The sequence below is a fragment of the Carettochelys insculpta genome, chromosome 4 (assembly GCF_033958435.1).
Source record: "Carettochelys insculpta isolate YL-2023 chromosome 4, ASM3395843v1, whole genome shotgun sequence".
Taxonomy (NCBI): domain Eukaryota; kingdom Metazoa; phylum Chordata; order Testudines; family Carettochelyidae; genus Carettochelys; species Carettochelys insculpta.
The window spans coordinates 110,496,846-110,523,205 of record NC_134140.1 but is presented as its reverse complement, the minus strand read 5'-3'; the positions used below and the strand labels follow the sequence as shown (position 1 = coordinate 110,523,205).

The window sequence follows — 26,360 nt, the reverse complement described above, 5'->3', positions numbered from 1 at the left end:
TCTAACAGGAGGTGCAGCAGTCCATTCAGGACCTCCCTTTTGAGGGCCCCTCCCTATTTTCAGAAAAGAAAGGCAAGAGGCTTCATAGTATGAAGGACTCACGAACCACCCTATGCTCACTGGGTCTATATACACCGGTGACCCAGAGAAAGCATTTTACCCCGAGGCCCCTATTCAGGCAGTTCCCACAACAATGGGATGGGAACAGGAGAAGGGGCCGCCATAATAGGAGACATCAGGGTCGCCAGACACAGGACCAGAACCACCAGAAACCCCCACCGGGGTCTAAACACCAGTTTTGATGGGGCGGTCGGGAGAGACGCACCAGCCACCCGCCACAGCTCAGTATTTATTTTCATCCCGCCTATCCCCATTCTACTATGCATGGTGCATCATAACGTTGGACCAGTGGGTCCTCTGCATGCTAGCAAAGGGGTATGCTATCCAATTTTCTTCCTACATCCCTTCCCATCCGCCCTCTCTGTCCCTCTTCAGGGACCCCTCTCATGAGACGGTTCTCAGGCAGGAGGTAGTGGCCCTCCTATAAAAGGGGGCTACAGAGGAAGTTCCCCAGGAATTCTGGGGGCAGGGATTTTATTCCCATTATTTCCTAATCCCGACAGCGAAAGGGGGGCTACAGCCAATCTTGGACCTGTGAAACCTGAACAAATTTGTGAAAAAGATTGAGTTTTGTATGATATCCCTGGGCATAATTATCCCAATGCTGGAACAAGGGGACTGGTTTGCCGCTCTTGACTTACAAGACGTGTATTTCCATATAGCAATTTATCCACCTCACAGGAGGTTCCTCCGGTTTGTGCTCGGGAATGACCATTACCAGTCCTTCCCTTCGGCCTCTCCTCAGCCCTGAGAGTCTTTACCAAATGTATGTCAGTAGTAGCATCCTTCTTACGCAGGCAGGGAGTGCACCTGTTTTCCTACCTAGACGACTGGCTAATCAGGGGTTAGTCACAGAGATAGGTGATGAGACATGTACAGCTGATACGAGAAACGTTCGACACATTAGGCCTCCTAGTGAACAAGGCAAAGTCTGTGCTAGCCCCAACTCAGGTCATGGAGTTTGTGGGCTCCCGACTAGATGCAGAGCAAGCCAGAGTGTTTCTGCCCGAGAGCGGGGTCTGAGCCATGGCATCTTGCATCCAAGGCCTGATCAGGTTCCCAACCGTAACGGCCAGGGGATGCTTCAGACTGTTGGGACACATGGCGGCATGCACGTTTGTAGTCCAGCGTGCTAGGTTACAAATGCGCCCCTTCCAGCTGTGGCTCGTCTCAGCATATAGACCTGTCATGGACAACATAGACAAGTTAGTTACAGTCTCCCCAAGAGTGTTAATGGCATTACACAGGTGGCTAGTAGCCAGGTCGGACTGCATGGGAGTGCCCTTCAGTCCCCTGCAATCCTCCCTCTCCCTGGTCACAGTGCCTTGGACCTGGGCTGGGGAGCATACTTGGGGGACTGACAGATTCAAGCTCTGTGGAGCAAGACCAACACTCAGCTTCACATAAACATGCAGGAGCCCAGAGTGATTCGGCTGGCGTGCAAAGTGTTTCAGAGCGAGCTGAAGGGGCAGTGTGTCGCAGTCAGCACAGACAATACTGTGGCAATGTACTGTATAAACAAACAAGCGAGTGAATGCTCGTCACCCCTGTGTCTCGAGGCCCTCGCACTCTGGGACTTCTGCATCCAGCACCAGATTCTCCTGAGGGCGTTCTACCTGCCTGGGGCTCACAACTCCCTAGCAGACTGCCTCCGCAGGTCCTTCATAGACCATGAGTGGTCATGATACACTGAAGTACTGAGTTCAGTTTTCCAGAGATGGAGATGTCCCCAGGTAGACTTCTTGGCCACTCATCTCATCGTGAAGTGCAGGGCGTTCTGCTCTTACCAGAACCGAAGTCTGTGCTCTTGGGCAGATGCCTTCAGGATTCATTGGTCGAGACCATTGCTGTGCGCCTTCCCACCAATACCGCTCATCCACCGAACACTGTTGAAAATTTGGTCAGACCGAGCATCAGTTATCCTGGTGGCCCCAGCCTGGGCTCAACAACACTGGTACTTGTCCCTCTTGGAGATGTCCACTTGCGCCCTGGAGTTGCTTCCACTTTGCCCGGATCTGCTGATGCAGGAGGAGGGGAGACTGCGGCACCCCAGTCTCCAGGCGCTGCATCTCACAGCATGGAGGCTCCGTGGCTGAGACCAGTCGAGCTGGCCTGCTCCAAACCTGTCAGGGAAGTATAGTTGAACAGCAGGAAACACTCTATGAGGGTAACATATGTAGCCAAATGGAAAAAGTTTACCATATGGGCCACTCAAAAAGGGTTGTCCCTGGGGAGGCCCCAATACCTTGTATCCTAGACTACTTGCTGGCCCTAAGATAGCCAGGGCTGTCGCTATCCTCCCTGAAAGTGCGTTTGTCAGCCATTTCAGCATTTCACCCAGGGGTCCGGGGGTCATCGGTCCTCTCAGACCTCCTGGTGGTGAAAAGGTTCATGAAGGGAATGGAAAGAGTCAATCCATAGGTTCGCCCCCCACCCCCGCCAACATGGGACCTTAATTTGGTTTTCTCTAAGCTTATGGCTCCCCCATTTGAACCTCTTGCCTCCTGTTCTATGGTGTTCCTTACCTTCAAGGTGGCATTCCTGGTGTCCATTATCTCCACCAGAAGGGTGTCGGAGCTCAGGGCCCTGACGGTGGACTTACTTTATAAGGTGTTCCACAAAGATAAGGTCAGGCTGAGATCCCACCCAGTGTTTTCGCCTAAGGTGGTCTCCCCCGTCCACATTAACCAAGACATCGCCTTACCGGTATTTTATTCAAAGCCCTATGCCTCCCCTAGGGAGCAGAGCTTTCACATTTTGGATGTCCAGAGGGCACTGGCCTTCTTTATGGACAGGACCAAACCCTTCCAGAAGTCACAGCAGTTGTTTGTTGCAGTGGCAGACAGGATGAAGGGGCCCCCAGTCTGCTCTCAGCGGATCTCCACCTGGATAGTGGTCTGTATCAGAGAGTGCTACAAGCCGGTGGGGATTCCTCCTCCCCACATCAGGACTCAGTCCACTAGGGCACAGGCGTACTCTGCTGCATTCTTGGCCAAGGTCCCTATCCAGGGCATCTGCAGGGTGGCCACTTGGTCCTCCATTCACATGTTCGCAGCACACTACGCAGTTATGCATCACGCATGGGAAGATGTTGCGGTGGGCAGGGCGGTCCTGCACTCCTTTCAATGCTCCGACTCCCCCCTCCTAGGCATTGGCTGGCATTCACCCAAATTGGAATGCACATGAGCAGTCACTCGAAGAAGAAAAGACAGTTACCTGTTCTGTAACTGGTGTTCTTTGAGATGTGTTGCTCATGTCCTTTCCAAAACCCTCCCGCCTTCCTCTCTGTTGGAATAGCCGGCAAGAAGGAACTGAGCAGGGGGCGGGGTGGGTGGTGAATATATGGACAGTCATATGGGCGCCACTCCAGGGGGCGCTGCACTGACCCTAGGGCTATCAGCTAGGGCAAAAAGCTTCTGGCAACTGGGCATGCACCTGGCGCACTCCCAAATTGGAATGGACATGAGCAACACATCTCAAAGAACACCAGTTACAGAACAGGTAACTGTCTTTTCCTGATGGTCTTTTCAGTGAGTTACCTGTAGAATGTATTTGGACCCATGTCTGTACCGGAACAGTGCTATAATAACAGCATTTAAAACACAGCGTGAAAATATCCATTGAGTGTTCCAAATGGAAAAGTAAAAATGTTATTCTGGTGTTTACTTGCCCTGCATTTTTCACTGCTAATAATTCATATCCTGATCCTAGACATGTTGAGGTGCCCGCCCATTGAAGTGGCGTGCACCGGGAGCACTGCATTTTGTGGCTATCGCAGCCCTTCCTGTGATTGCTGTCTATACAGTGTATTTAAACGTACCTTCAGTGATTGATTCAGAATGAGAGGACTGAAACCGTATGATTGAAGCGCTAAATGATGATATCTTATACTTACAAAGGAGAAAAGACTACATTTCAAAAGAGCACCAATGGTTGTTTTGATAGTTTGTTTTCTTTATTGGCCCCCTCCATTTAAAGTCAGAACCATTGTGAGTTATATGCCAGTTCTGATCTGAAGACGTTAGGCATATTGAAATTCTTGCATAGTGTTTCCTCTATAAATTCAAAGTTTTATACCTTCACAGAGTATCTGTTTTAATTTTGGCTTGTTTGCGCTCCATTCTAATTTGCTTCTGTTTTTATAAAGCAGTAAATAAAGTAAACTCTACTCTTCCAGTGAACAAATTTGACCTGTTTTGTTTCAAGGAGTGAGATTAGATGATACTTGTAAGATGGAAGGAATCTTCCTGCCATGTTTCTTATTTTCCTGCTGCTGAATAGATTGATGACAAACCTGTTAACGTCTCGGTTAAGAAAATTAACATTCCATTTACAAGTCTAGTTGTCAGAGGCAGAGTCAGAAATCAAGAAGTGGTGATGTAGCAAGGCAGACACAGGAGCAACTGTAAAGAAGGGCATGAACTTGGAGCAGCCCCCAGCCTGGTGCTGCAGCTGGGTTTAAGAGCAGGTCTGGTGATACCTTTCAACCTATCAGAGGCTTGGGCTATCAGTGGGGTTAGTCTGCAGTTCAGCAGAAGGCCCCAGTTCCTGAATTGCCAACTACAACTCAGTAACTCTTATAACTCTGGTTATATCATTTAGTAATGTTAGGAAATCTTGCTGTCTTCAAAGTACGTTGTTCATGTGTTCTGTGTCTGTAATAAAGGGATAGCAACCTTTCAGATGTAGTTCTCTTCAATCCCAGTGACTTGGTTTTTCTGAGTGCCTTTCTGGAACTTGAACTTAACAAAAGGTCAGAAGGTGTATCTGTTTCCCCTTTAGCAGCTACAAAATTACAATATTCAGTTTTTCCCCTCTTCTTTTATGGTTTTAATGTTTTATCCAAAGATTACACAGGCAGAAAAACAAGTGGTAGGAAGACATGAATAAGCAAATCCCAGATATTGATTGTCATTACATTAAACCACACTTTTATTATCCATCAGCTAATATTTTTAATGTTTTATGTTTCACATGAAGAACGCAATTTCAAACAAAGTTTTATTCATAAGAAACTCTACTTATTTGTATGTTGTTATCACTCCATATAGGCGAGTTCTAGAGTTGATATCATTCTGTTGCCTCTGTAAGGGAGCGTCCACACTATGAATGTGTTGTGTCTAGAATCTGGCGACAAAACACAACCTTTTTCCCGGCAGAGAAATTTTGAGGCATAGCACCTCTGACACATTCTGTGGACAGAAAAATAGTGGAGACGCTCCGGGGGGGCGGCTCCGACAGAGAGGGCTTCCAGTTCATCTGGCAGCCCTGTTTGCAGAGCTTCTGATGGGCTGTTCTGTCAACAGAAGGCTGGGCAGTCTGGCTGCCCTCTGTCAGCAGAGGGCGTTGACAAGGGGAGCCCCTATTAGGTGTGGATGTGCTCTGTAGACAGAGGTTCTGTTGGCAAAACTCTGTCAACAGTGACTTCTGTAGACAGAACATTATAGTGTAGACCCAGCTTAAGAGTATCTCAAATACCTGTTTCTCCTCTGATATGATATTAGATCTGGGACTTTATTTGACAAGTGGGAAAAGTCTACCTAGTGTAAGCATGTAATTTCATTTCTCAGTCCTTAGCTCATTAGCCAACTTGGCTGATACCAACAAAATGAACCAGTTCTGTTCATTTTGAAGTTTCAGTAGTGTTTTTATTGTTGTCGGCTAAGCTTGCACTGTTAGTATTATACTCCCTTGAGAGAATTATAGTTTACATATTTCTCAAAGATCACTAAGGTTAACTGGTAAGCATGAGATGTTAGTTTTTAATTCTCTCTTAGAAAATGTCAGGCAAATTATGCTTATGGACATTTTAAAATGGTTTTACTTCACTATAGGTTGACCCTAACCAGTGCCGAACCACAGGAGGTCAGTATTGTCTAGCAGCATTAACAATGATTCCACTGCTTACTGGGTTCTGACAAGACATTTAGAGGTAAATTAGACCTAAATAGCAGCCCAGAACACTGAGAGCCATAACTGGTTGCTGTAAACAAAGTTTATGGGACTGTGGGGAAACTTGGCTATACCAGTGATAAGTGGTTGTCTGACTAACTGAAATCCTGCTGGACTATGGATGTTGCCAGACTAGAGAGTGTTCGGTTAGAGCAGTTCAACCTGTACTGTTAAACAGGCTAGGGAGGCTATTCTCCTGGGTCTTGTCAGCCCCTGGTGAAGAGTGTTATAACTAAAAATTTTCAGAGAAACAGGCTTAGATTGTTGTACCAGAATGATTTCCCAAGAGGCGCATACATGAAAAGTGTATTTCTGGGCATTGCTACAATTTAGGATTCTAGGCATAAAATCCCAGATTACTCACCTGTGAGATTGATGGAGAAGTTCTTTCAGTTGATGGAGCTGTCTTTTGTCCTAGGAATAAATGGTCAATTTTCAGAGTGAAAAGAGGTAATTAGTGAAATCTGCAAGGATCTGTACTGGAACCTGTGCTATTCTTCATAATCATAAATGGTCTTGAAAAGGGGTGAACAGTTAGATTGCAAAATTTGCAAATGATACAAGATACGTGAGTCCAAAACTGACCAAAACATGAAGAGTTACAAAAGTAAACTGGGGCAGCAAAATGGCAGATGAAAATCAATGTTTCTAAGCATAAAGTAATGCACAATGGAAAAAACAATCCCAATTACATGTACAAAATGATGGGTTACCACTCGAGAGAGATCGTAGAGTCATTGTGGCTATTTCTCTGGAAATGTGATCAGTGTGCAGTGGCAGTCACAAAAAGCTAAAAGTATTAGGAACCATTAGGAAAAGGAATGGACAATAAGATAAAAAATACCACACTGCCTCTATATAAATCAAAGGTATGCCCACACCTTCAGTGCTGCATTCAGTTCTGGTCCCCGTGTCTCAAAAAAGGGTATATTAAAAGTAGAAAAGGTAAAAGTACGAGAAAAAAAGGTTAAGGAATAGTTTCCATTTGAGGAGATATGAACAATCTGGTTTTTTTAAGCTTACAAAGAGACAACTAATGGGGTAATATAATAGAGCTCCATAAAACCATGAATGTATGGAGAAATGAATCAGAATATGTTATTTTTCCCTTTCACGTGACACACCGTTCCTATATTACCTGCTTAAATTAACGTACAGCAGGTTTAAAAGAAACCTAAGTAACCCTTTCACACAGTGCAGTCAAACCCATTGGATGTTGTGAAGTACAACTTGGTTTCTAAAATATCTAGGTAAGTAAATGGAGGGTAGCTCCACCCATGACATTTAGCCAAGATGGTCAAGGAGGACCTCTAGCTGCCACAAGCTGGTACTGGACAACATGGCTACATCTACACGTGAAGCCTACATCGAAATAGCTTATTTCGATGTAGCGACATCGAAATAGTCTATTTCGATGAACAACGTCTACACGTCCTCCAGGGCCGGCAACGTCGATGTTCAACTTCGACGTTGCACAGCACCAATCGAAATAGGCGCAGCGAGGGAACGTCTACACGCCAAAGTAGCAGACATCGAAATAGGGATGCCAGGCACAGCTGCAGACAGGGTCACAGGGCGGACTAGCGCTTCCGGGGCAACAGCTAGCCGCTCCCTTAAAGGGCCCCTCCCGGACACACTCAGCCTGCACAGCACGCGGTCTGAGGAGCCATAGGCACACAGACCCCGGGCGCCGCAGTCATGGACCCCCAGCAGCAGCAGCAGCAGCAGCAGCCAGAGGTCCACCCAGCCCTCCCGGCAGGAGCAGGGCAAGCCCTGCTCCATGCCATGCGGGAGGCAGCTGAGCACCTCCTTGCTACCCCGGAGGAGGAGCTGCCCCCAGGGCAGCAGGGCTCAACCCCCAACCCTGCAGCACCCCGCCCCCCCCACCCCTGCCTCACACGCCGGCGGCTGTGGAGCTACCCCACCAGCACCGACTGGTGGGAGCGGCTGGTGCTTGGGGAGTGGGACGACGACTGCTGGCTCAGGAACTTCAGGATGAGCCGGCAGACATTTATGGAGCTGTGCCAGTGGCTCACCCCTGCACTCAGGCACCAGGACACCGCCATGCGGCGTGCCCTCACAGTGGAGAAACGGGTCGGCATCGCTGTCTGCAAGCTGGCCACTCCCGACAGCTACCGATCCGTGGGGCAGCAGTTTGGTGTCGGCAAGGCCACCGTCGGGGCTGTCCTCATGGAGGTAAGAGAACCCACAGGGGGAGGGCAGGGCGGGGGAGGGCAGAGGAGGGCCGGGCAGGGGAGGGGGGCCCGGGCAGAGGAGGGCAGGGCAGGGCCACGCACACCCTGCTCACCCCTCATTGGTGCTGTCCCATGTGCTTTCCCTGCAGGTTGTGTGTGCCATCAACGCCATGCTCCTGCACAGGCTCGTGAGGCTGGGGGACCCAGATGCCACCATCGCGGCCTTTGCCACCCTGGGCTTCCCCAACTGCTTCGGGGCTCTGGATGGGACTCACATCCCCATCCGCGCCCTGCATCACAGTGGAGGACGATACCTGAATCGCAAGGGCTACCATTCTGTCATCCTCCAGGCCTTGGTAGACAGCCGGCGACGTTTCCAGGACATTTATGTGGGCTGGCCTGGCAGCACCCACGACGCCCGGGTTTTCCGGAACTCGGGCCTGTGCCGCTGGCTGGAGGCGGGGACCTACATCCCCCAGCGGGAGATCCCTTTGGGGGACACCACCATGCCCTTCTGCGTCATCGCAGATGCAGCATACCCCCTCCGGCCGTGGCTCATGCACCCGTACACGGGCCATCTCTCCGCTAGCCAGGAGCGCTTCAACGAGCTCCTGAACCACGCGCGCCAGGTGGTGGAGCGCTCATTTGGCCGCCTGGAGGGACACTGGAGATCTCTCCTGACCCGCCTGGATGCGGGCCCCAACAACATCCCCTTGATTGTGGGTGCCTGCTGCGCCCTGCACAATTTGGTGGAGAGCAAGGGGGAGACCTTTTTCCAGGGCTGGGCTGTGGAGGCCGGCAGGGCTGACGTCCAGCCACCTGCTGCCCCCAGTCGGCAGGTGGACCCCAAAGGGACCCAGGTCCGGGAGGCCCTGCGGGCCCACTTCGATGAAGAGGCCGCGGGGTGAACTCTGCCCAGGCCCCCCACTGCCTGCCCCTTCCTCCACCACACTCCTGCCCCAACGCCCACACCATGGAGCACCCAACCGCACCCCCCTCCCACTTTTCCTGGACAAATGACAGCATGCACTTGTGGCTGAACTTAAACTTCTTTTTCTTTGAGAACTTTTTTTTTAACTGTAAATATATAAAACAAGAACAAACTATATACAACATGTGGAAACAAAGTTATATGTACAAATAAAACAATCGTCACAAACAAGTGTCCTCATTAATAAAAAGAAAACCAGGGAGGATGAAGGGGAGAACTATTTACATGGGGGGGACGGGGCAAACGGGGGGCACAAACAAATAAGTTTAAACTATATACAAAGGGGGGGCCACGTCCCGGGCCCCTCGCCCCTAAAGTCCGGCACTGGGTGTGGGCGGCGGGGCCCTCAGCCCTGTCCTGGGCTGGCTGGGGGCGGGCCGGACTGGAAGATATGCCCGGCGAGTCTCAGCTGACTCCAGGGGTCCCTCGGCGCTCCAGCCCTCGGCGGTGGGTGGCGGGGCGATGGCGGACGGGACGGCGACGGGCGGAGCAGCTGGTGGTGCAGCTGGTGGAGCAGGCACTGTGGGCGCTGCGGCAGCCGGCGCGGCATGGGGGGCCAGGTAGTCCACCAGGCGGTTGAAAGTCTCCATGTAGGCCCCCCATGCCTCTTGGCGCCAGGCCAGCGCCCATTCCTGCAGCTGCAGGTGCTGCTCCGTGACCTCCAGCTGCCGTCGGTGGATGGCCAGCAGCTGGGGGTCCGTCGCTGTCGGCTGGTGGTGGCACGGGGTCCTCCATCTAGCCCACCGTGGGGCCGGTCGGTCCTGGGCTGAGGGGCTGGCCTGGACCGATGGTCCCAGAGGGTTCTCCGGGACCACTGGTGCCTCGCCGGCGCTCTCTTCCGGTCCTTCTGATGGTGCAGGTGCGGGACACAGGAGAGGAGCGGGGGAAGAAGAATGGAGACAGGCGTTAGTGTGGGCCCCGAGCCATGGCCTTTGTCCCCCCAGCCCTGTGCTGCAGGTTCCCCATCCCCGTCCCTGGGAGATGCTGCTGTGATGGATGGGGTTCAGGGGTCCCCCTGCCCTGCACCCCGTCCCCTGGTGGGAGCGACTTTCACTTCACTCCGCAGGGTCTGACAGCAGGAGAGGTTTCTTAGGCCACAGATGGCCAGTTTCTGGCAGGAGTGACAGCACCAGCTGTCGGAAGAGACAGTCCTTCCAACCCGTCGTGGGGAGAAGACCCCAAGGGGGGCCCCTCTAGGATGCAGCTTTCCCCCTCCTCAGGCTGGCTGCCTTCCAGCTCTCCCTTCCCCTAGCTCTACCTGTGGCCCCCGCCCTCCCCCCCAATTCCAAGCCAGCTCGGCTCCTCCCTCCTGTTTGTTCAGGGCAGAGGTGTCACCTGCCAGCTGTAGCCCCAGGATCATCCTTTGCCCCTGGGAGCTATTCGGCTCTTGTTGCTCATATGTAGCCTGAGTCTCCCTTTTGCACTCCCCCCACTCCATCACATGCTGCTGCTGCTGCTGCTGCGGGGTGTCCCACCCCCTCCTCCCGGGGGCCCCTCGAGGTTCCGCTCCCCCCTGCCCCGGGGATGGGGCATGGCACTGTCGTGCGGGGTGGCGGGGGCAGGGGCTGATGCACTGCTGTGAGGGCCATGGCCCTGCTGTCCTTGGGACCATGGCCATGTGAGCATGTGGGGGGCCCTGGACACATATCTATTACCCCCGACCCCTCAAGCCCAGGGGTGTACACCAGAGGGGGGTACCTACCTGTCGGTCTACTCCCACGGTCTGGAGATCCCTGGGGGGCGGAGGCCTGGCTGCTGCTCCTGGATGGCAGGAGGAGGATCTGCAGCCCGGATTCTGCCGAGGAGGAGCCCCCCTCCCCCCTCCTCCTCCTCCTCCTCCTGCCGCGATGTCCCGGGGGTGGGCTCCGGGGGGGGGCCCAGGGGTGTGGGGCTTACCTCTGGGGCGGACTCCGGCTGCAGGGCCTGCTGGGGCTCGTCGGCCGAGGTATCAAGGGTGGCCGGAGGGGAGGAGGTGTGCCGGGGGCCCAGGATGTCCCTGAGCTCCCTGTAAAAGGGGCAAGTGACGGGGGCGGCCCCAGATCGGCTGGCCGCATCCCGGGCCCGGGAGTAACCCTGCCACAGCTCCTTCACCTTACTCCTGACGTGATCAGGAGTGCGGGCAGGGTGACCCCGGGCAGCCACGGCGTCGGCCAGCCGAGCGAATGCATCCGCGTTCCGCCTCTTGCTCCCCATTACCTGGAGCACCTCCTCCTCGCTCCAGAGCCCCAACAGGTCCCGCAGCTCGGCCTCCGTCCAGGAGGGGCCCCGCTGCCGCTTGTCAGCCTGGCTGCCCTTCTGGCTGGGCTGGCTGCCCTGGCTCCCCTTGGGGGGGGTCCCCTGGGGGCGCTGGGGGGGCTGCCGGGCAGCCATCGCAGCTGGGTGGGTGGCTGAGGAACGTGCAGGCTGGCCGCGTGTCTGGGCTGCCGCCTGCACGTTCCCTCAGCTTCCTGCACAGGAAGGGAGGGGGAGGGGACCTTTAAGGGGCCATTCCATGTGGCCACCATTGAGCTGAGGGGCTCGAGAGAGCGTCTCTCAACCCCTCAGCTGATGGCCGCCATGGAGGACCCGGCAGTTTCGACGTTGCGGGACGCGCAACAACTACACGGTCTCTACTTCGACGTTGAACGTCAAAGTAGGGCGCTATTCCTATCCCCTCATGGGGTTAGCGACTTCGATGTCTCGCCGCCTAATGTCGAAGTTAACTTCGAAGTAGCGCCTGACGTGTGTAGCTGTGACAGGCGCTATTTCGAAGTTAGTGCCGCTACTTCGAAGTAGCATGCACGTGTTGACACGGCTCATGAGACACATCATTGTACATGACCCTGGAGGATCTGGCAGTGGCTACTGTCACAAGACAGGATACTGATATAGGTGAACTATCAGTCTGATCAGTATAACTTATGCATTCTTATGCGTTCTTGCTCTTCTTCATACAATTTGGTTTGATATATTTCGTAAGAGTTTCAGATACAAATATGAAACAGGTTATCCTTCTGTCTAAACTTATTTCCCTCATCTTTTTCCCACTTTGTTTTTAATATTTTCCCTTTTGCTCATTTATTCATTGCCTGTCTCCGACTCTGCCTTTCATTCCGGGAAGGCAGAGTTTGGTGCTCTGATGTGAAGCAAGAACACATTTTCTACAGATGGGCGGTTAGAATAATGGCATAAGATTCTGATTAACATTGCATTTTGCTTGTTCAGGTTTCATTTAGGGGGAGGGAGCTCAACTTATTCATTTAACAAATGTTTCACCTGTATCAGAAGTTGATTTTGGCACTGATTCACTTGACATAAGAAGGTAAAGTTAAATTCATTAAGGAAATGTTCACTTTGTTCTCTTTCCTCTTTCAGGATTTTAGCCCGTTCCTTAGTAAAGATGGCAGCCAATAATGCTGTGCTGAACAGACTGGAGCAAAAGGGTGCAGAGGCAGATCAAGTAATTGAATACCTGAAACAGCAAGTTGCTCTTCTAAAGGAAAAAGCTAGTAAGAAATTCAATGTCTTAAAGGAAAGTTACTAATCAGATGGTTAATACTCTTCTTAATGTAAGGATGTGGTCAATTGCATATGGTGCAATCAACCTGTCAGTGTATATTCTCATTCCCCCCAAATCAACTCGTTAATAGTATGGAATGAAAGCAAAGGAATGAGAAAATAAGTCCTATAGGGTGGAAATGAATTATTCCAAGGAGGGACATGTTTCAATACACTCGCATCATTGTTCGTTGCTGTATAGGATTCTCTAAAGCTGTCAACAAGCTCTTTGCCTGACTCTTTCACGTAAATATTAGACCATTTGCTGACAAGACAATACAAAACAAACACTACATATATGTAAATTCATGCCCCACCTTTTTTCCAGAAACAAGAAAGTATGTGGTCTGAGTATGACTAATATTTAGTCTTATATACTGTGTACATTCATGAAAACCTCCATTTCCATTTATGAGTCTGTCATAGTTACAACATGGTTTTTCATTCTCAATGGAGAGATACTGTTACACACGTTCATTTCAGAGGAGGAGGGTGCTCCATCAAGAATATCTCCTAAAATTTTCAAGTTTTATTTTTAATAAGTTTCTTTCATTTCTCTTCTTTCTATGCTGTATCTGGAAACCACATTTATTAGTCTTGCATAATCATTTTCTGCTGATGAGCCAAACCATTCTTTTCATTATGGCTCTGAGCAATTTAGGAAATGCTTAACAGCTCTCAAAAATTACTTCTGTCCTACTGATAATAAAATAGTTTTGTTCATCTCTTAAAGCTGCCCAAACTTAGCATCTAGTCTTGCCATACCTTCTTTATAAAGCAACGTCTTAATACATGCCTCTAATTTTTTAAAATACATTTTTAAAATATATCAGTTTCAGTGTTGCCCTTCATTCATTTTCACACTCCCATAATACTTACCACAGAATAAATATCACTCCATATATGGAAATCAGCCTTCTTAAGTGTTCATTCGTCATTTGGTTTGTTAACCAACAAAAATTAGATATGTGTAAGGTAAGGCATTATCACAGAACATTGGCTTCTTAGACTGTCATAATTCTGTATCACACATTTGTACAGCTTCTGCTTTGATAGATGGACTGACATTTCTTCCTGAATGCCTCATCATCAGCTGAAACATAACATGTCCAAAACTCAGTGAACTCAACTTCTTATCTTTCCTCACAAGTCCTGTCCACTCTTCTACTCAGTGGCATTCTGGACAGTAACATGATAATCCCCCCCAACCACTCAGGTCCATAAAGTGAGGGTTGTATTTGACTCCTTTTCTCTCTTACATACTCATGCATACCATCCATCCACCCAAAATATAGTTGCTTAATTCATCTTCCTGATCCCTGTCACTGACAGTATCGCCTCCACACTTGCTTTGAATCTCTCCACTGGCTCCCTGATTTCCAGTGTTCAATTCAGATTTCTTGGTCTCTCTTTAGTTGCTCATTCTTGTCTCTTCTTGCATCATTCTCTTCCCCCGCCTCCTCTGTACCCTTTGCTCCCTACCTACCTAACCTCCCATCTCCACTTTGTAAGTAGAGATTCTTGAAAGCCCCCTCCCACTCCGCTTTTTGAAATATTTGTCATGCTTTCTTTTATCACCCCTTTTGCATGGGACGCTGTCGATGAACTCTTTTGTTAATGATCATCTTCAGAACCCTCCTCACTTATGCCGTGAGACCTACCAAAAATCAGACCACAGTTCATAATAATTGCTGGGTTGTAGGAAAATGCAATAACCCCAAAACAAAATATCAAATATTTACTATTTATGGTTTGAATAATTTAACTGCATGGACTTACTTTTATCTTTGTCTTCGTTTTCTCCTTGTTTGTCATGTTAACTCTTCTTTTCCTTCTGTATATTTGTAAGATACCAAACCTGACTGGGGCCTTTGGCCCCTACCACAATCAAAATTGAAATATTGTATGCCATCTTTTTGATAATTCTTTTAGGTTGCATCTACACTAGCAAGTTCTTTTGGAAAATCAGGCCCTTTGAGGGCGGAGGGATAGCTCAGTGTTTGAGCATTGGCCTGCTAAAAGGGATGGTGCTTGGTACTGCCAAGACGGCAAGGGCTGGATTCGAGGACCTCCCGAGGTCCCCACCAGTACTTTGAGATGTGTATCTCCATATTATTATTATTATTAGCACACGGATTATCCACAAACAAAATGTGCTCTTTTGATCCAAAATTGAAAGAATGCAGTTCTTCTCCCAGAAGCCCTCTTCTGCTCTTGGGTCAGGTGGAGTCCCTCCTTTTGAAAGCTTCTTCAGAAAAAAAACTTTTTAGATGCTCCATGGGCCCTTTTTTCAAAAGATTAGTCCTCATGGCACTGGACTTTTCACTCCCTGGCTTGTTCTTTTGAAAGAGCAGGGGCTGTGTGGATGCTCTCTATCAAAAGAACAGATCAATCTTTTGATCTGCTTTTCTGTGTGTAGATGTACTCTTTTGGAAGATCTTCCAGAAGACCATCTTATGAAAGATCGCTGTAGTGTAAGCACAGCCTTGAAGTTCAGCAGGTAGACTGAATATTACTTACGTTGTTAATGAATGCATGTGGACTGAAGTGTTACACCTTCTAAATGCCCAAGGAGTTCTTTTTGGTGTATAGTCAAAACATTTGCTTATAAATACAAAATGACCAAACTTTTCAACACTCAGTCTGCATAGCCCAAAGATAATGCCTCTGTGCCCCACCACATCTTATACTGAAACTTTCTGTCCTCTTTCTCATATCCCCAGGTTCTTCATCTAGTCAGACACAAGAGAGCTCTAAAGATTAAAACATTTAGCCATTATTGCCAGCCTTTTCCCCTCAGAAAAATTTATAACCATTATCAGCATTGTTTCAGTTAGTGAACATTGCAAAGTACATTTTAATATACAGAAAATGATGCACATACCAGTTAATCTGAAATGTAAGCCCAAAGCCACTCCCAGATCAATCAACAATAGTCTTATTAAAAGCCAGTGCCTAATTTAATATGTGAATCAAGTCCATTTATATTTATTTATAATTTTTATTGTGCTAATTTCTGTAATATTTTGAATGCCTCGCAAAATATAAACAGAATATGCCTCTTAGCATCACCATTTCTGAATGCAGAAATGGAGGCATGGAATTGAGTGACCTGCTGAACGCTCCCTCAGTGGGAGCACTGGAAATAAAACCTTTTCTTCCATTGTCCCATTCTTACTTTCATGATCCTATAACCTCATTATCCATTTTATATTTACTCTGACAACTTTAGTGGGCTTTTTAAATTGTGTATCAATACAGAAAGAGAATTTTCTTGAACCTCTAATGGTTGATGCCATATTTATATAAACAGATTAGTACCACTTTAGTAATTTGTGGGGGGAACAAAAACTAACTTCATCATGCTTTAGATGGAACTCCACTGGGAAGGTATGAAAACTGATATCTGAGAAACTACTGTCCATGGTCATTCATAAAAATGCAGTAACTATAATAAAATGTATGTGATGTTTTCTAATAACTTTCAATTATTTTAAAAATATTCCCTTTACTTGTTTTTAATATACAACAGGTTTTGTTTTGTTTTTTTTTTCAGGTAAGCACTTAATAGATAGATAGATTTGTAAAGTGTGGTGCCTATAGTTTCTAACATAAATTTTGTCAATTCTAGTCTTGCAGGCGTCTCTCCGAGAAGAGAAGAAGCTTCGGGTAGAAAATGCTAAATTGAAGAAGGAAATTGAGGAACTGAAACAGGAGCTGATTCAGGCAGAAATTAGGAATGGAGGTGAGAGAAAAAAGAAGGGGAACAATATCTTCCTATGTGTAAATCAGGAAGGATTAAACAAGTGGTCAAAAATGATAACAGGATCTATGCCCACATTCTTATAGTAAAATCAATTTTTTGGTTGCTTCAGTGACACTTTGGAATGCCATTCCTCTTGGTGATCAGCGACCTTTGTAAACTACTTATGTGAATTCTCTTGTAAGTTGCAGAAGTAACAGTTATATATGAAAAGTTTTAGTCATAGTTGGAACCTGGCATAACAAGGACCCTAAACCTGTCTGACGCTTCTGGGTGCTCCTGTAGTACACTGGAAGATGTTGGGTGATGAATGCTTTTGAAACACTGTATATCTCATTTAGATACCTAATCTGGAAATGATCTCCTTTTGAAGACCTAGCTGCAGTTGAGGGTACTGCACACTCTTGAAAACCAGCCCCTAAATGACTTACAAGGGTCTTCCAGGGATTTTGTGGTAGAACTAAAATAGAACCTAGATTTTATCTGATTTACTGTGCTGTGGTATAAAAAAGACTTTGTTATACCACTGTTCCTCTTCTGTCACTGCCCACATTCTTTGTCTGTCTTTTTAAGCCCATGGCTAATATAGTCTTCTCCCTCATTATACAATTTGAATTTTGAGAGAAAAAGGAACAAAAAAGGAGGCTGCAGTGTACCAAATCATGCAGGGGTGTTTCATTTGCTGCCAACAAATGTTCATGAGAAATTAAAAAATACATTTTTAGTATATTTGTTTCCTAGTTCTAATACTGGAAACCAGATAAGATGATATAGAATCATAGGGTTGGAAGCCACCTCAGGAGGTCATCCAGTCCAGCCCCCTGCTTCAAGCAAGATCAACCCCCACAAAGTCATCCTAGCCAGTACCTGGTCAAGCCAGGACTTAAAAACTTTGAGGGATGGAGAATCTACCACCTCTCTAGGCAATGCATTCCAATGCTTCACCAACTCCTGGTGAAGTAGTTTTTCCTAATATCCAACCTACACCTCTCCCTCTTTAACTTCAGACCATTACTCCTTGTTCTGCCATCTGACACCACTGATATCCAGCAAAGCATGATCTTACCGTTTCCCATTACTGACTTGTTCCACTGTTAATCAGCATCTGCAGACTTCAAAAAATTACTACTCCATAAATGCAGAGGATCAACCTTCTCCTTTTCACATGCTAGACTATCCATTAGTCTTTTTTCCCAATGGCCAGGAACCTCCGATAGTTACTTCAGTGTTCTTTTCAGATGTGGGATAAGAAGGTATGTAATAAGAGGTGTCTACTGATATTTCACAGAAATATTTTCCAGAAAAATCTCTCTGCTACACTTAAGGAACAAGTCTTTTATATATGTGAAGTTTTCATATATTCTATAGAAAGTATAGAGAATTAGTATCCTGTTTGACAAAGTAACAGAGAGGAAGCCGTGCTAGTCTATACACTATCAAAACAAAAAAGCACTCAAGTAGCACTTTAAAGACTAGCAAAATAGTTTATTAGGTAGATCAGTCTGTGCTCGGGAGTCACAGATTGATCTACCTAATAAACTGTTTTGCTAGTCTTTAAATTGCTACTTGACTGCTTTTTGTTTCGTTTGACAAAGGCTTTGCATGGACTTTACTGTTCACTTAAGGAATTTATGTGAATGGAGAGCAGAACTAAATGTCAGACCATTTTCTACTGTGTAGAAGTACATGTTTTATGAGTCTATTGTGCATTCACACTAGAAGGAACATATAAATCAGCATCAGAGTGATGCATCTTTTCCAAATGGGAGGAACAAGAAGCCTTTCTTGAACTAGTGTCCAAAGGGCAAGTTTGTCAGTTGTAGCTGTAGGCTGATTAGCCTGACAACAGACCAGAGCAAAACAGTGGAAAAGGTGAGTTGGGATCCAGATGGTGAACAATTGAAAGGTACCTGTGGTGAGCTTGGATATGTAAACTGGGATTGGTGAGAGATGATTTTACCTCTATATACATTGGTAAAACCATGTTGGAATACAGCATACTTTTCAAAATGTGGACACCAGACTCCTAAGTTGAAAAATTAGAGCTTGTGCTGACAAGAGCCACAAAAATGATTTGACATCTGGGGAAAAAAAAGGCTTTATAATGAACGACTTAAGAGATCAGTCTGTTTATTTTATTGAAAAGAGATTGAGAGGTGGCATGATTACATTGTGTAAGACCCTTCATGTGGAGAAAGTACAGCAAGGCCATGACATTTGCCAGTGCAACATTCACAAATTCAGTTATTCACAAACGCCACTTCCCAGGGCTCCGAGTGCTGACAGACTCTTTTTCTGTCTAGCAGAGAGAGGCATAACGAGAACCGATGTCTGCAAGTTAAAGACATACATATTTATACAAGAAATCAGGCACAGATTTTTAAATGTCGTTGAATAATCACTAGAAGTAACTACCAGGGAAGTGATGTGAATTCTCCATCTTTTGATTCTTCAGTTCAGGACTGGAGGCCTTTTAAAAAGTTTTATGTTTTAGCCAAACACAAGTTATTTAGTTTAGTGTCTGAGTAACTGGGGGAAATTGAATGTCTTGTAATATACAGGAAGTATGAATAGACAATCTAATGGTCTCTTGACTTAGAAGCTAAGTGAGTGATCAACAGAGTGCCGTGTGATGTCTTCTCGAACTGAAAACAAGGGCTGTGTCTACACTTGCATTCCTCTTTCAAAAGCGGTATGCAAATGTGGTGCATATTTGTATATCTGGCACCTCATTTGCATATTCTTATTTCGAAATAGCTTCTTTTGAAAGAAGGAGAGCAGTGTAGACGCTGGTTTTTCAAAAGTAAACCCCATCTTCAAAAGTATCCTTCTTCCCTTTTTTTATGGGAAGGATTCTTTTGAAGATGGGGTTTACTTTCGAAAGAGCAGTGTCTACACTGGTTTTCTTCTTTCGAAAGAAGCTATTTCAAAATAAGAATATGCAAATGAGATGCCAGATATGCACCTCATTTACCCAGGGTTGTGAGCTCAATCCTTGTGGAGGCCATTTAGGTATCTGGGGCAAGTAGTATTTTGCTTTTAAAAGTATAAGTGAAGCTCAGATGAAAGGGAATTGGGGAGGGAAGTAACAGGCAGGCATAGCCCTGATGGAATCAGTTTTCTTGCCTTTTTTCCCTTATTTTCATTTTTTTCAAAGTACACTCATCCCTAGTTTAATGAGTACTTTACTTACAAGTACTCGCTAAAACGAGGGATGCATTTACTTACCACTGTTCACTATCCGAGTGAACTTCCCCTGCTCATACGAGCCCGCCACAGGGTCCCTAGCCGAGGCATAGGGAGAATCGCAGCCCTGTGGCTGGAGCTGAGCCCACCACAGGGTCCCTGGCTGGGGCACGGGGAGGCCCATGGCTGGAGCTGAGCGTGCCATGAGGTCCCTGGCTGGGGTGTGGGGAAACCCACAGCCCTGTGGCTGGAGCTGAGCCCATTGCAGGGTCCCAAGGAAACCCACACTTTTACATGTATTTTAATGGTAATTTAATGTCCCTCTTACGAGTTTTTGCCTATGAGCAGAAAGTTGGGAACCAATTGTACTCGTATAGCAAGGGAAGAGTGTATCCATTTTCTCTGAGGAAAAGATGTTAGGTTTCCAAATTATAAAAATACTTATTTAATTAGATTACATGTTGTAGGCTTGTATTCTGTTTATAAACTGAGATCTACTTAGTAAATTCTTCATTTAACCAGCTGCAGCAGGTGACGTAGGTGGATATTTGAACTATTTTTTTATTTACTGAAGCATAAATGTCCCATATTAAGGTTTTTGTTTTTTGTTTTGTTTTGTTTTACATTTTTCTATATATTTCAAATGAAATGTCCTGGTTTCAATCATACCTTCAAGGAAATTAAATAGCACTTTAACTTCTATCATGTTTAATTTTAGTGAAACATATCCCAATTCCAACCAGTGGAACCATTTCTACAGCTTCATTTTCAGAAGACTTGCCTGAGTCTACATCTGTTACATCCCCTTCTTCTGGTCCCAAAGACCAAATTAAGTGTGGAAGTGAAGAAAAGAAAAAAAAGGAGAAAGCAGAAAAAAAAGGTATATCCATTTTTTTAAATCCCTTAGGTAGCTACAACAGGTAATTTACAGATTTTCTGTTTACAGTTTTATCAGCAAAGGAAGAGAAGAGCAATCCGTAGAGCTATAGTGGGAAAATTCATCGACTCTTAAACTCCTGGAGAAAGGAAGTATTTACAACTAATGATGAATCAAATAAGTTTAAGGCACTTAACTTTTCAGTTGGATATGGGGCAGATTTGTGTCAGTGTGACTGAACTGTATGTCGCCTCTCATTTTGAAATAATAAAATATTGAAATTTTGAAGTGGAGTCTGCCACAGTGCATGAACTTAAATAACTCACAGATCTGACGTTCATTTTCAGTTTTGATTCCGCCATTGGTACAATGCAAGCAACAGCACAGGAACTAGCTTGGAGAAATTGCTCAGTGAGTGGTAGTGCTTTAATAGAATGAGTAGAACCCAAAGTAGTTTCACTGTTTGTTCTGCTTCTCTTTTCAGAAAATTCTTTGAGCCAATGAGATTCAGCAACCTTTTTTTTACGTCCATCCATATCAATACTATTGGTATTAGTATTAGCATGGGGCAGTGGGGAACAATGAAATCAGCTGGGGAAATAACATTCCTGGAAATGAATATTGTGTGTTGTAAATATTATACCTAAATATATGTGACCCCATTTGATATTTATGAGCTGCCTGTACTAAGTTAGCGAAGATAATAATTTAAGAGAGAGGAAGATAATACAATTTTAAAAAACTGATTACATTCAGGGACTAGATCTGTATTTGGTTCTATGGATGTGTATAATAATTTTCCTTGTCTTCAATATGCAACCACTTTTGACACAGACTAGGATCTCACTGGGATTCATAAAATTTGAAGCAAAAAACAAATAACATCCCTAAAGCAATAAAGAGATGCTAATTTTAGAGCATCTTTGGCTTGGATGTTGTGTTTACAGGGTTAATAAATAATTGGTTAGGAAAAGTAAAAGTATATTTAACTTCTGTATCACATTTTCCCTCCATTTTCATGTGTCAGCTGTTTAACGGTATGACAGTAATTTGGAAGGGAGGAAGTTTAGTTTATCTTTAGAAAAATCCTATTTAAAATTTTAAGAAACAGGGGACTTTTGTTTCAGTGTGATGGGTATTTACTCAACTTTCAAACCAGCTAATGTTCAGCATCAAGCCATCAAACTGTATGACAAATGACTGAAACATTTGTTTGTTACTCCCATAATTCTTAAGTTTTCTCCTCATTTGTTCCCCTCCTTGTTTTTTTTTTTTTTCATTTTTGGTTTTTTCCCCCTGTTCGTTCTCGTGTTCCCCTTTGCTTCCTTGCTTGCAAACCTCTTCTCTGTGGTTTGCAGTGATGGCAGCAGCAGCATGGTACCATCAGCAGGAGACTTGTAGCTGCTCCATGGCATACAGCAAAGGACTGAGTGTGGCCTGTGCACAACACACATGCAGAGATGTGCTCACTTCACAGACCACGCCCCCTCTTGTTGTCGTCTTTTTTTTTTTTTCCTGTTGACAGGCATTCATCTGGCTGTGGTCAGGAGCAGCACCAGGAGTGCCTGAGAAGAAAATGTGGATGGGGGACCAGAACTGGCTATAAAGTTCAATATACAGGCTGAACCTCTCTTGTCCAGCACCCTCGGGACCTAACCTGTGCTGAACAAGAAAATTATCTGGACCATGGGAGGTCAATATTGTCTAGCACTTTACCAACACTTCCACCGATGACTGGGCTCTTAGAAGACAGTTAGGAATAAATTACAGATAAATAACAGCGCAGAACACTACTGAGACTGGTGGCTGGAAACAAACTTTATGGGACCACAGAAACTTGGCCACACCCAGGATAATTGGTCATCTACAATCTGGTGAACTACAATCATTCCAGATTACAGTTGGTGCCAGATGAGAGAGTGCTGGATTAGAGAGGTTCAAACTGTACTATGAAATGTAATGAAGCTCAGAGTTCAGGCACTGAGTATAATTTAAATATATAGGATGATGGAGGCCAGTCTGTTATGTCATCATACTTTTATGTGTTAATGTACTGGAAATTATATTTATGTACTATCTTATAATGAACCACTAAATAGTCTTATTTACAGTTACCTTTTCAGATAGCAGAGGACAGTCATGATTAGAACTCCCCACTGCAGTTCTTTACTCAGAAAGTTGTATGAATTTGTATATTTCTGAAGATGAGCTGTTGTTTAATGTGTGAATATGTTCTATTTTTGTTTTCTTTGAAACTTGTGACTCTGTATAGGCACAGTCCTGTCCTGGGAGATTTATAAAGAAAAATGTGTAGTAAGTTATCTACTTAAATTACAATTGGATAGAGAGGTGTTTTGTTGTCCCTTTTTTACTTCCTGAAGATGAAGTTTGATCTTTTGACGTTAGGTCATTATAGTAATATTAGAAAGGTCCAACTTCTTTAGATAAGAAAACTAGCTTCTGGAATGCACGTATCTTAATTAAGATGCTAGTCCTTGGATTGTAATTTAGTGAACCAAATACAAAATGCCTCATCATCAAACTAGCAGATGTGTTCTTATGTGCAAAATCTTTTAGTCTTAAGAGTTTGCAAAATGTGAATTGTCAATTTGAAAAGAGTATCTGTATGAGTCCTCATATAAAGCTATTCTTATATCAATATGGCTGTGTCTACACTACCACCTTCCTTCGAAGGAAGGATGGTAATTAGGGTGTTGGGAGTTTACTAATGAAGTGCTTCTGTGCATAGGCAGCACTTCATTAAGCAAATTCCCCGCCCATGCCCCCCCCGCCCCCCCCCCCCCCCCCCCCGCAGTAACTTTGAAGTTTTAAACTTCAAAGTACCGGCACGCATCTAGCCGCGGCGCACCCGCTGGTACTTCAAAGTGCTGGGGCAAATTCAAAGTCCCCTTACTGTAATCCCTCTCTAATCCTTACTCTGACGAGTAAGGGGACTTCGAAGTTGCCCTGGTACTTCAAAGTACTGGTGGGTACATCGTGGCTAGACACATGCCGGTACTTTGAAGTTTAAAACTTCGAAGTTGCCATGGGGGAGTGTGTGTGTGTGCGGGAATTTGCTTAATGAAGTGCTGCCTGTGCACGGCAGCACTTCATTAGTAAACTCACAACACCCTAACTCCTATCCTTACTTCGAAAGAAGGTGGTAGTGTAGACAAGCGCCATAAGTAACAGATGTGAAACATTTAGGCAGGTCAGAATTTTTTAAGATAAAGGATGCTTTCTGGCAATAATTTGATAAGACATGATTAAAATGCCTTTGGATTGGTTCAAGAGAACGATCAAGTTATTTTATAGCTATATCGATATTCGTGGATATTTTTTTTTTTTTTTTTTCAAAAAAAGGCCAAAAATACTCAAGAGGTTTTGCATCACTTCTTTTTTTAATTAGGTATTATACTTGGTTTCTATTTTGCTGGTGAAATTTTAGTACTACATTTGCTGCCTTTGTTGTAACTACTTGCAGATCATACATAACACTACGTTTTCATACAAAATAGCCACATTCAAAAATGAGATAATTTTAACTTAAAAATGAAATTTAGCAGCCATTTTGTTTATAATGTTAAGTTTTAATATTTATGGGAAAGAGTTACCAGTGATTGTAGTTCAGTCTGACAGTGTCATGACTTGAAATAGTGGGTGCAGGTAAGAAGTTACATCTTTCCTTCATTTTCCTCTTTCAGAGCATGGGTAACGTGCAGTTAGAGGTGAAGCTAAATAAATTGAACTGTGCTCATGCACTCATACCTTACCCTGAAATTGTAATTTTTCTTATGCACAGAAATTTTTCTTGTCCATAGTTGGCATATATGTATAAGCTTTAGAAAGGTACTACTGTATCTACTTAAATTAACTACAGGAGAGAAGAAGGAGAAGAAGCAACAGCCACCTGTGGCTGGGAGTGACGATGCCAAACCTATGGATGTTTCTCGTCTGGACCTTCGTGTCGGTTGTATCATTACTGCAAAACACCACCCTGATGCAGATTCTCTGTATGTGGAGGAAGTGGATGTTGGAGAAGCAAACCCAAGAACGGTTGTCAGTGGCTTAGTGAAGCATGTGCCTCTAGAACGGGTACAAATTAAATTCCTTTTACACAATATTTGGCTGTGTAATGTACACTGTCTCAGAATCCTGGCTAGTGCTAATTCTGTTAGAGTGACTCCTGGTTTATAGGAAAGACATTATCAGAAGTCTTAATCTTTATTTTATTTATTAAAAATATTTGAACTATGGAAAGGCATATTTTACACTACGTGAGACTCTGTACTTATTGTAAGTACTCTTGCTGTTACAAAGTTTCTCACTTTTAAAAGAGGGCAGAGTCTCACTGGAAATGTTTTAAAGGAAATTTTAATATTTTATTTCATGGAGTTACTAGAGAGAAATAATACAGATGCATACATAATGCAATAAGTAAAATGTTTAGAGTTGACGTATCTCTGAAATCTCATCCAACTCATACTTTTACAAATCTGTGATCATTATTTTTCCTTTCCTCCATATTTTCTCCTTATATTTATTCCTTATTTTGTTTACATTATCATATCCATATTTGGTAACGAATATTTGTCCAAAATACAAAATGTATTAATGAGATTAACTTTTCAGTTTCATACTTCTTTATTTTGCTCCTGTAAAACAGTTTGTGTTATAAACAGTTTTATTAGAAAAATGCTGACCTTTTTGGGTTTTCAGAAATTTTTATGTGATCGTATAGGCTTTTAGTCCTATAGTGTTGTTTGTTTCAATCTTTGAATTTAAAATTGCTTAATTATTATCATTTAGTTTCTGATAGAGAGGAGGCCACACTTTAAAGTGTATGTCCAAATCTGAGAGAGATTTTTTTTTAAATTTTAGGTGTTATAGAGTGATAGCTTGAATGCCACCTTCTGGATTTGTTTGTTGTGGAGATATTGGTCATGAGATTTCCTAGGTGTTTGGATCTTGGGTTTTGTCTTGGGACAGCTATACTATATTCCAGTCACATTGGCATTTAAAATAATTAGACTTCTTTCCAGAATTCATTTTTGATATTAGAACTGGAAATATTCAGCAAATACTTTAAAAGGAATATTTTAAAGTTATTTTAAGTAAAATAAAATTTACTGGTAAAAAATCTCCCCTTCAGTTAATACTGTTTCTGATGTAGTGAAAAGTTGTATAGACTTTTAAAAGCGCACATTAAGGTATTTTCCGAGTTCTTCTGCCACACCTGTAGCATGCCATGTTTCATTTAAGTATAAGCTGCATAAATAAAACACATGCACATATTTTAAAAATGTGTACAAGGCAAAGATGTTAACGGGAATGAGACACACATAAAACAATCCTCTTTCTTTTGTGTGTATCCAGAAATGTTTAGTTTTGTTAATGTCTTCATACCCATTCTTTAAAACTCCTCTGAATCACAGTCACATATGGTACAATATAAGAAAATAATATAATGAGAAACATTTGGGAAAGTAGAGACGTAGCCAGCCAGAAGAGGATACTAGTTTGACTTGACTGGAAAAATTAATGGAAGAAAACCATCTGGATATTTAAAATTTACAAGTGTATATATTCTTTCCTAACTAGTACCATTGTACCTAGAATCACTGTTGGTGAACTCTTCAGAATATAAATAATATTAAAGCTCTCTGATCACCCACCATAGCCACTGAGAGAGTATATGAAGAAGGTAATTCAAAATCTTCCCCATGTCTATTTTGTTTC

At 44.6% G+C, this 26,360-nt stretch overlaps 1 protein-coding gene across 3 annotated transcripts in view; it reads left to right on the top strand.

Moving 5' to 3' along the window:
- The window catches only part of AIMP1 (aminoacyl tRNA synthetase complex interacting multifunctional protein 1), a 77,010-nt gene that overhangs the window by 25,521 nt on the left and 25,129 nt on the right, over window positions 1-26,360 (top strand). For all 3 annotated transcript variants that reach the window (XM_074993472.1, XM_074993471.1, XM_074993473.1), the window contains 4 exons: window positions 12,613-12,746; window positions 16,427-16,540; window positions 20,463-20,624; window positions 24,502-24,716. In XM_074993472.1, coding sequence (XP_074849573.1) covers window positions 12,613-12,746; window positions 16,427-16,540; window positions 20,463-20,624; window positions 24,502-24,716 — 625 coding nt within the window. The remainder of the gene's footprint in view (window positions 1-12,612; window positions 12,747-16,426; window positions 16,541-20,462; window positions 20,625-24,501; window positions 24,717-26,360) is intronic.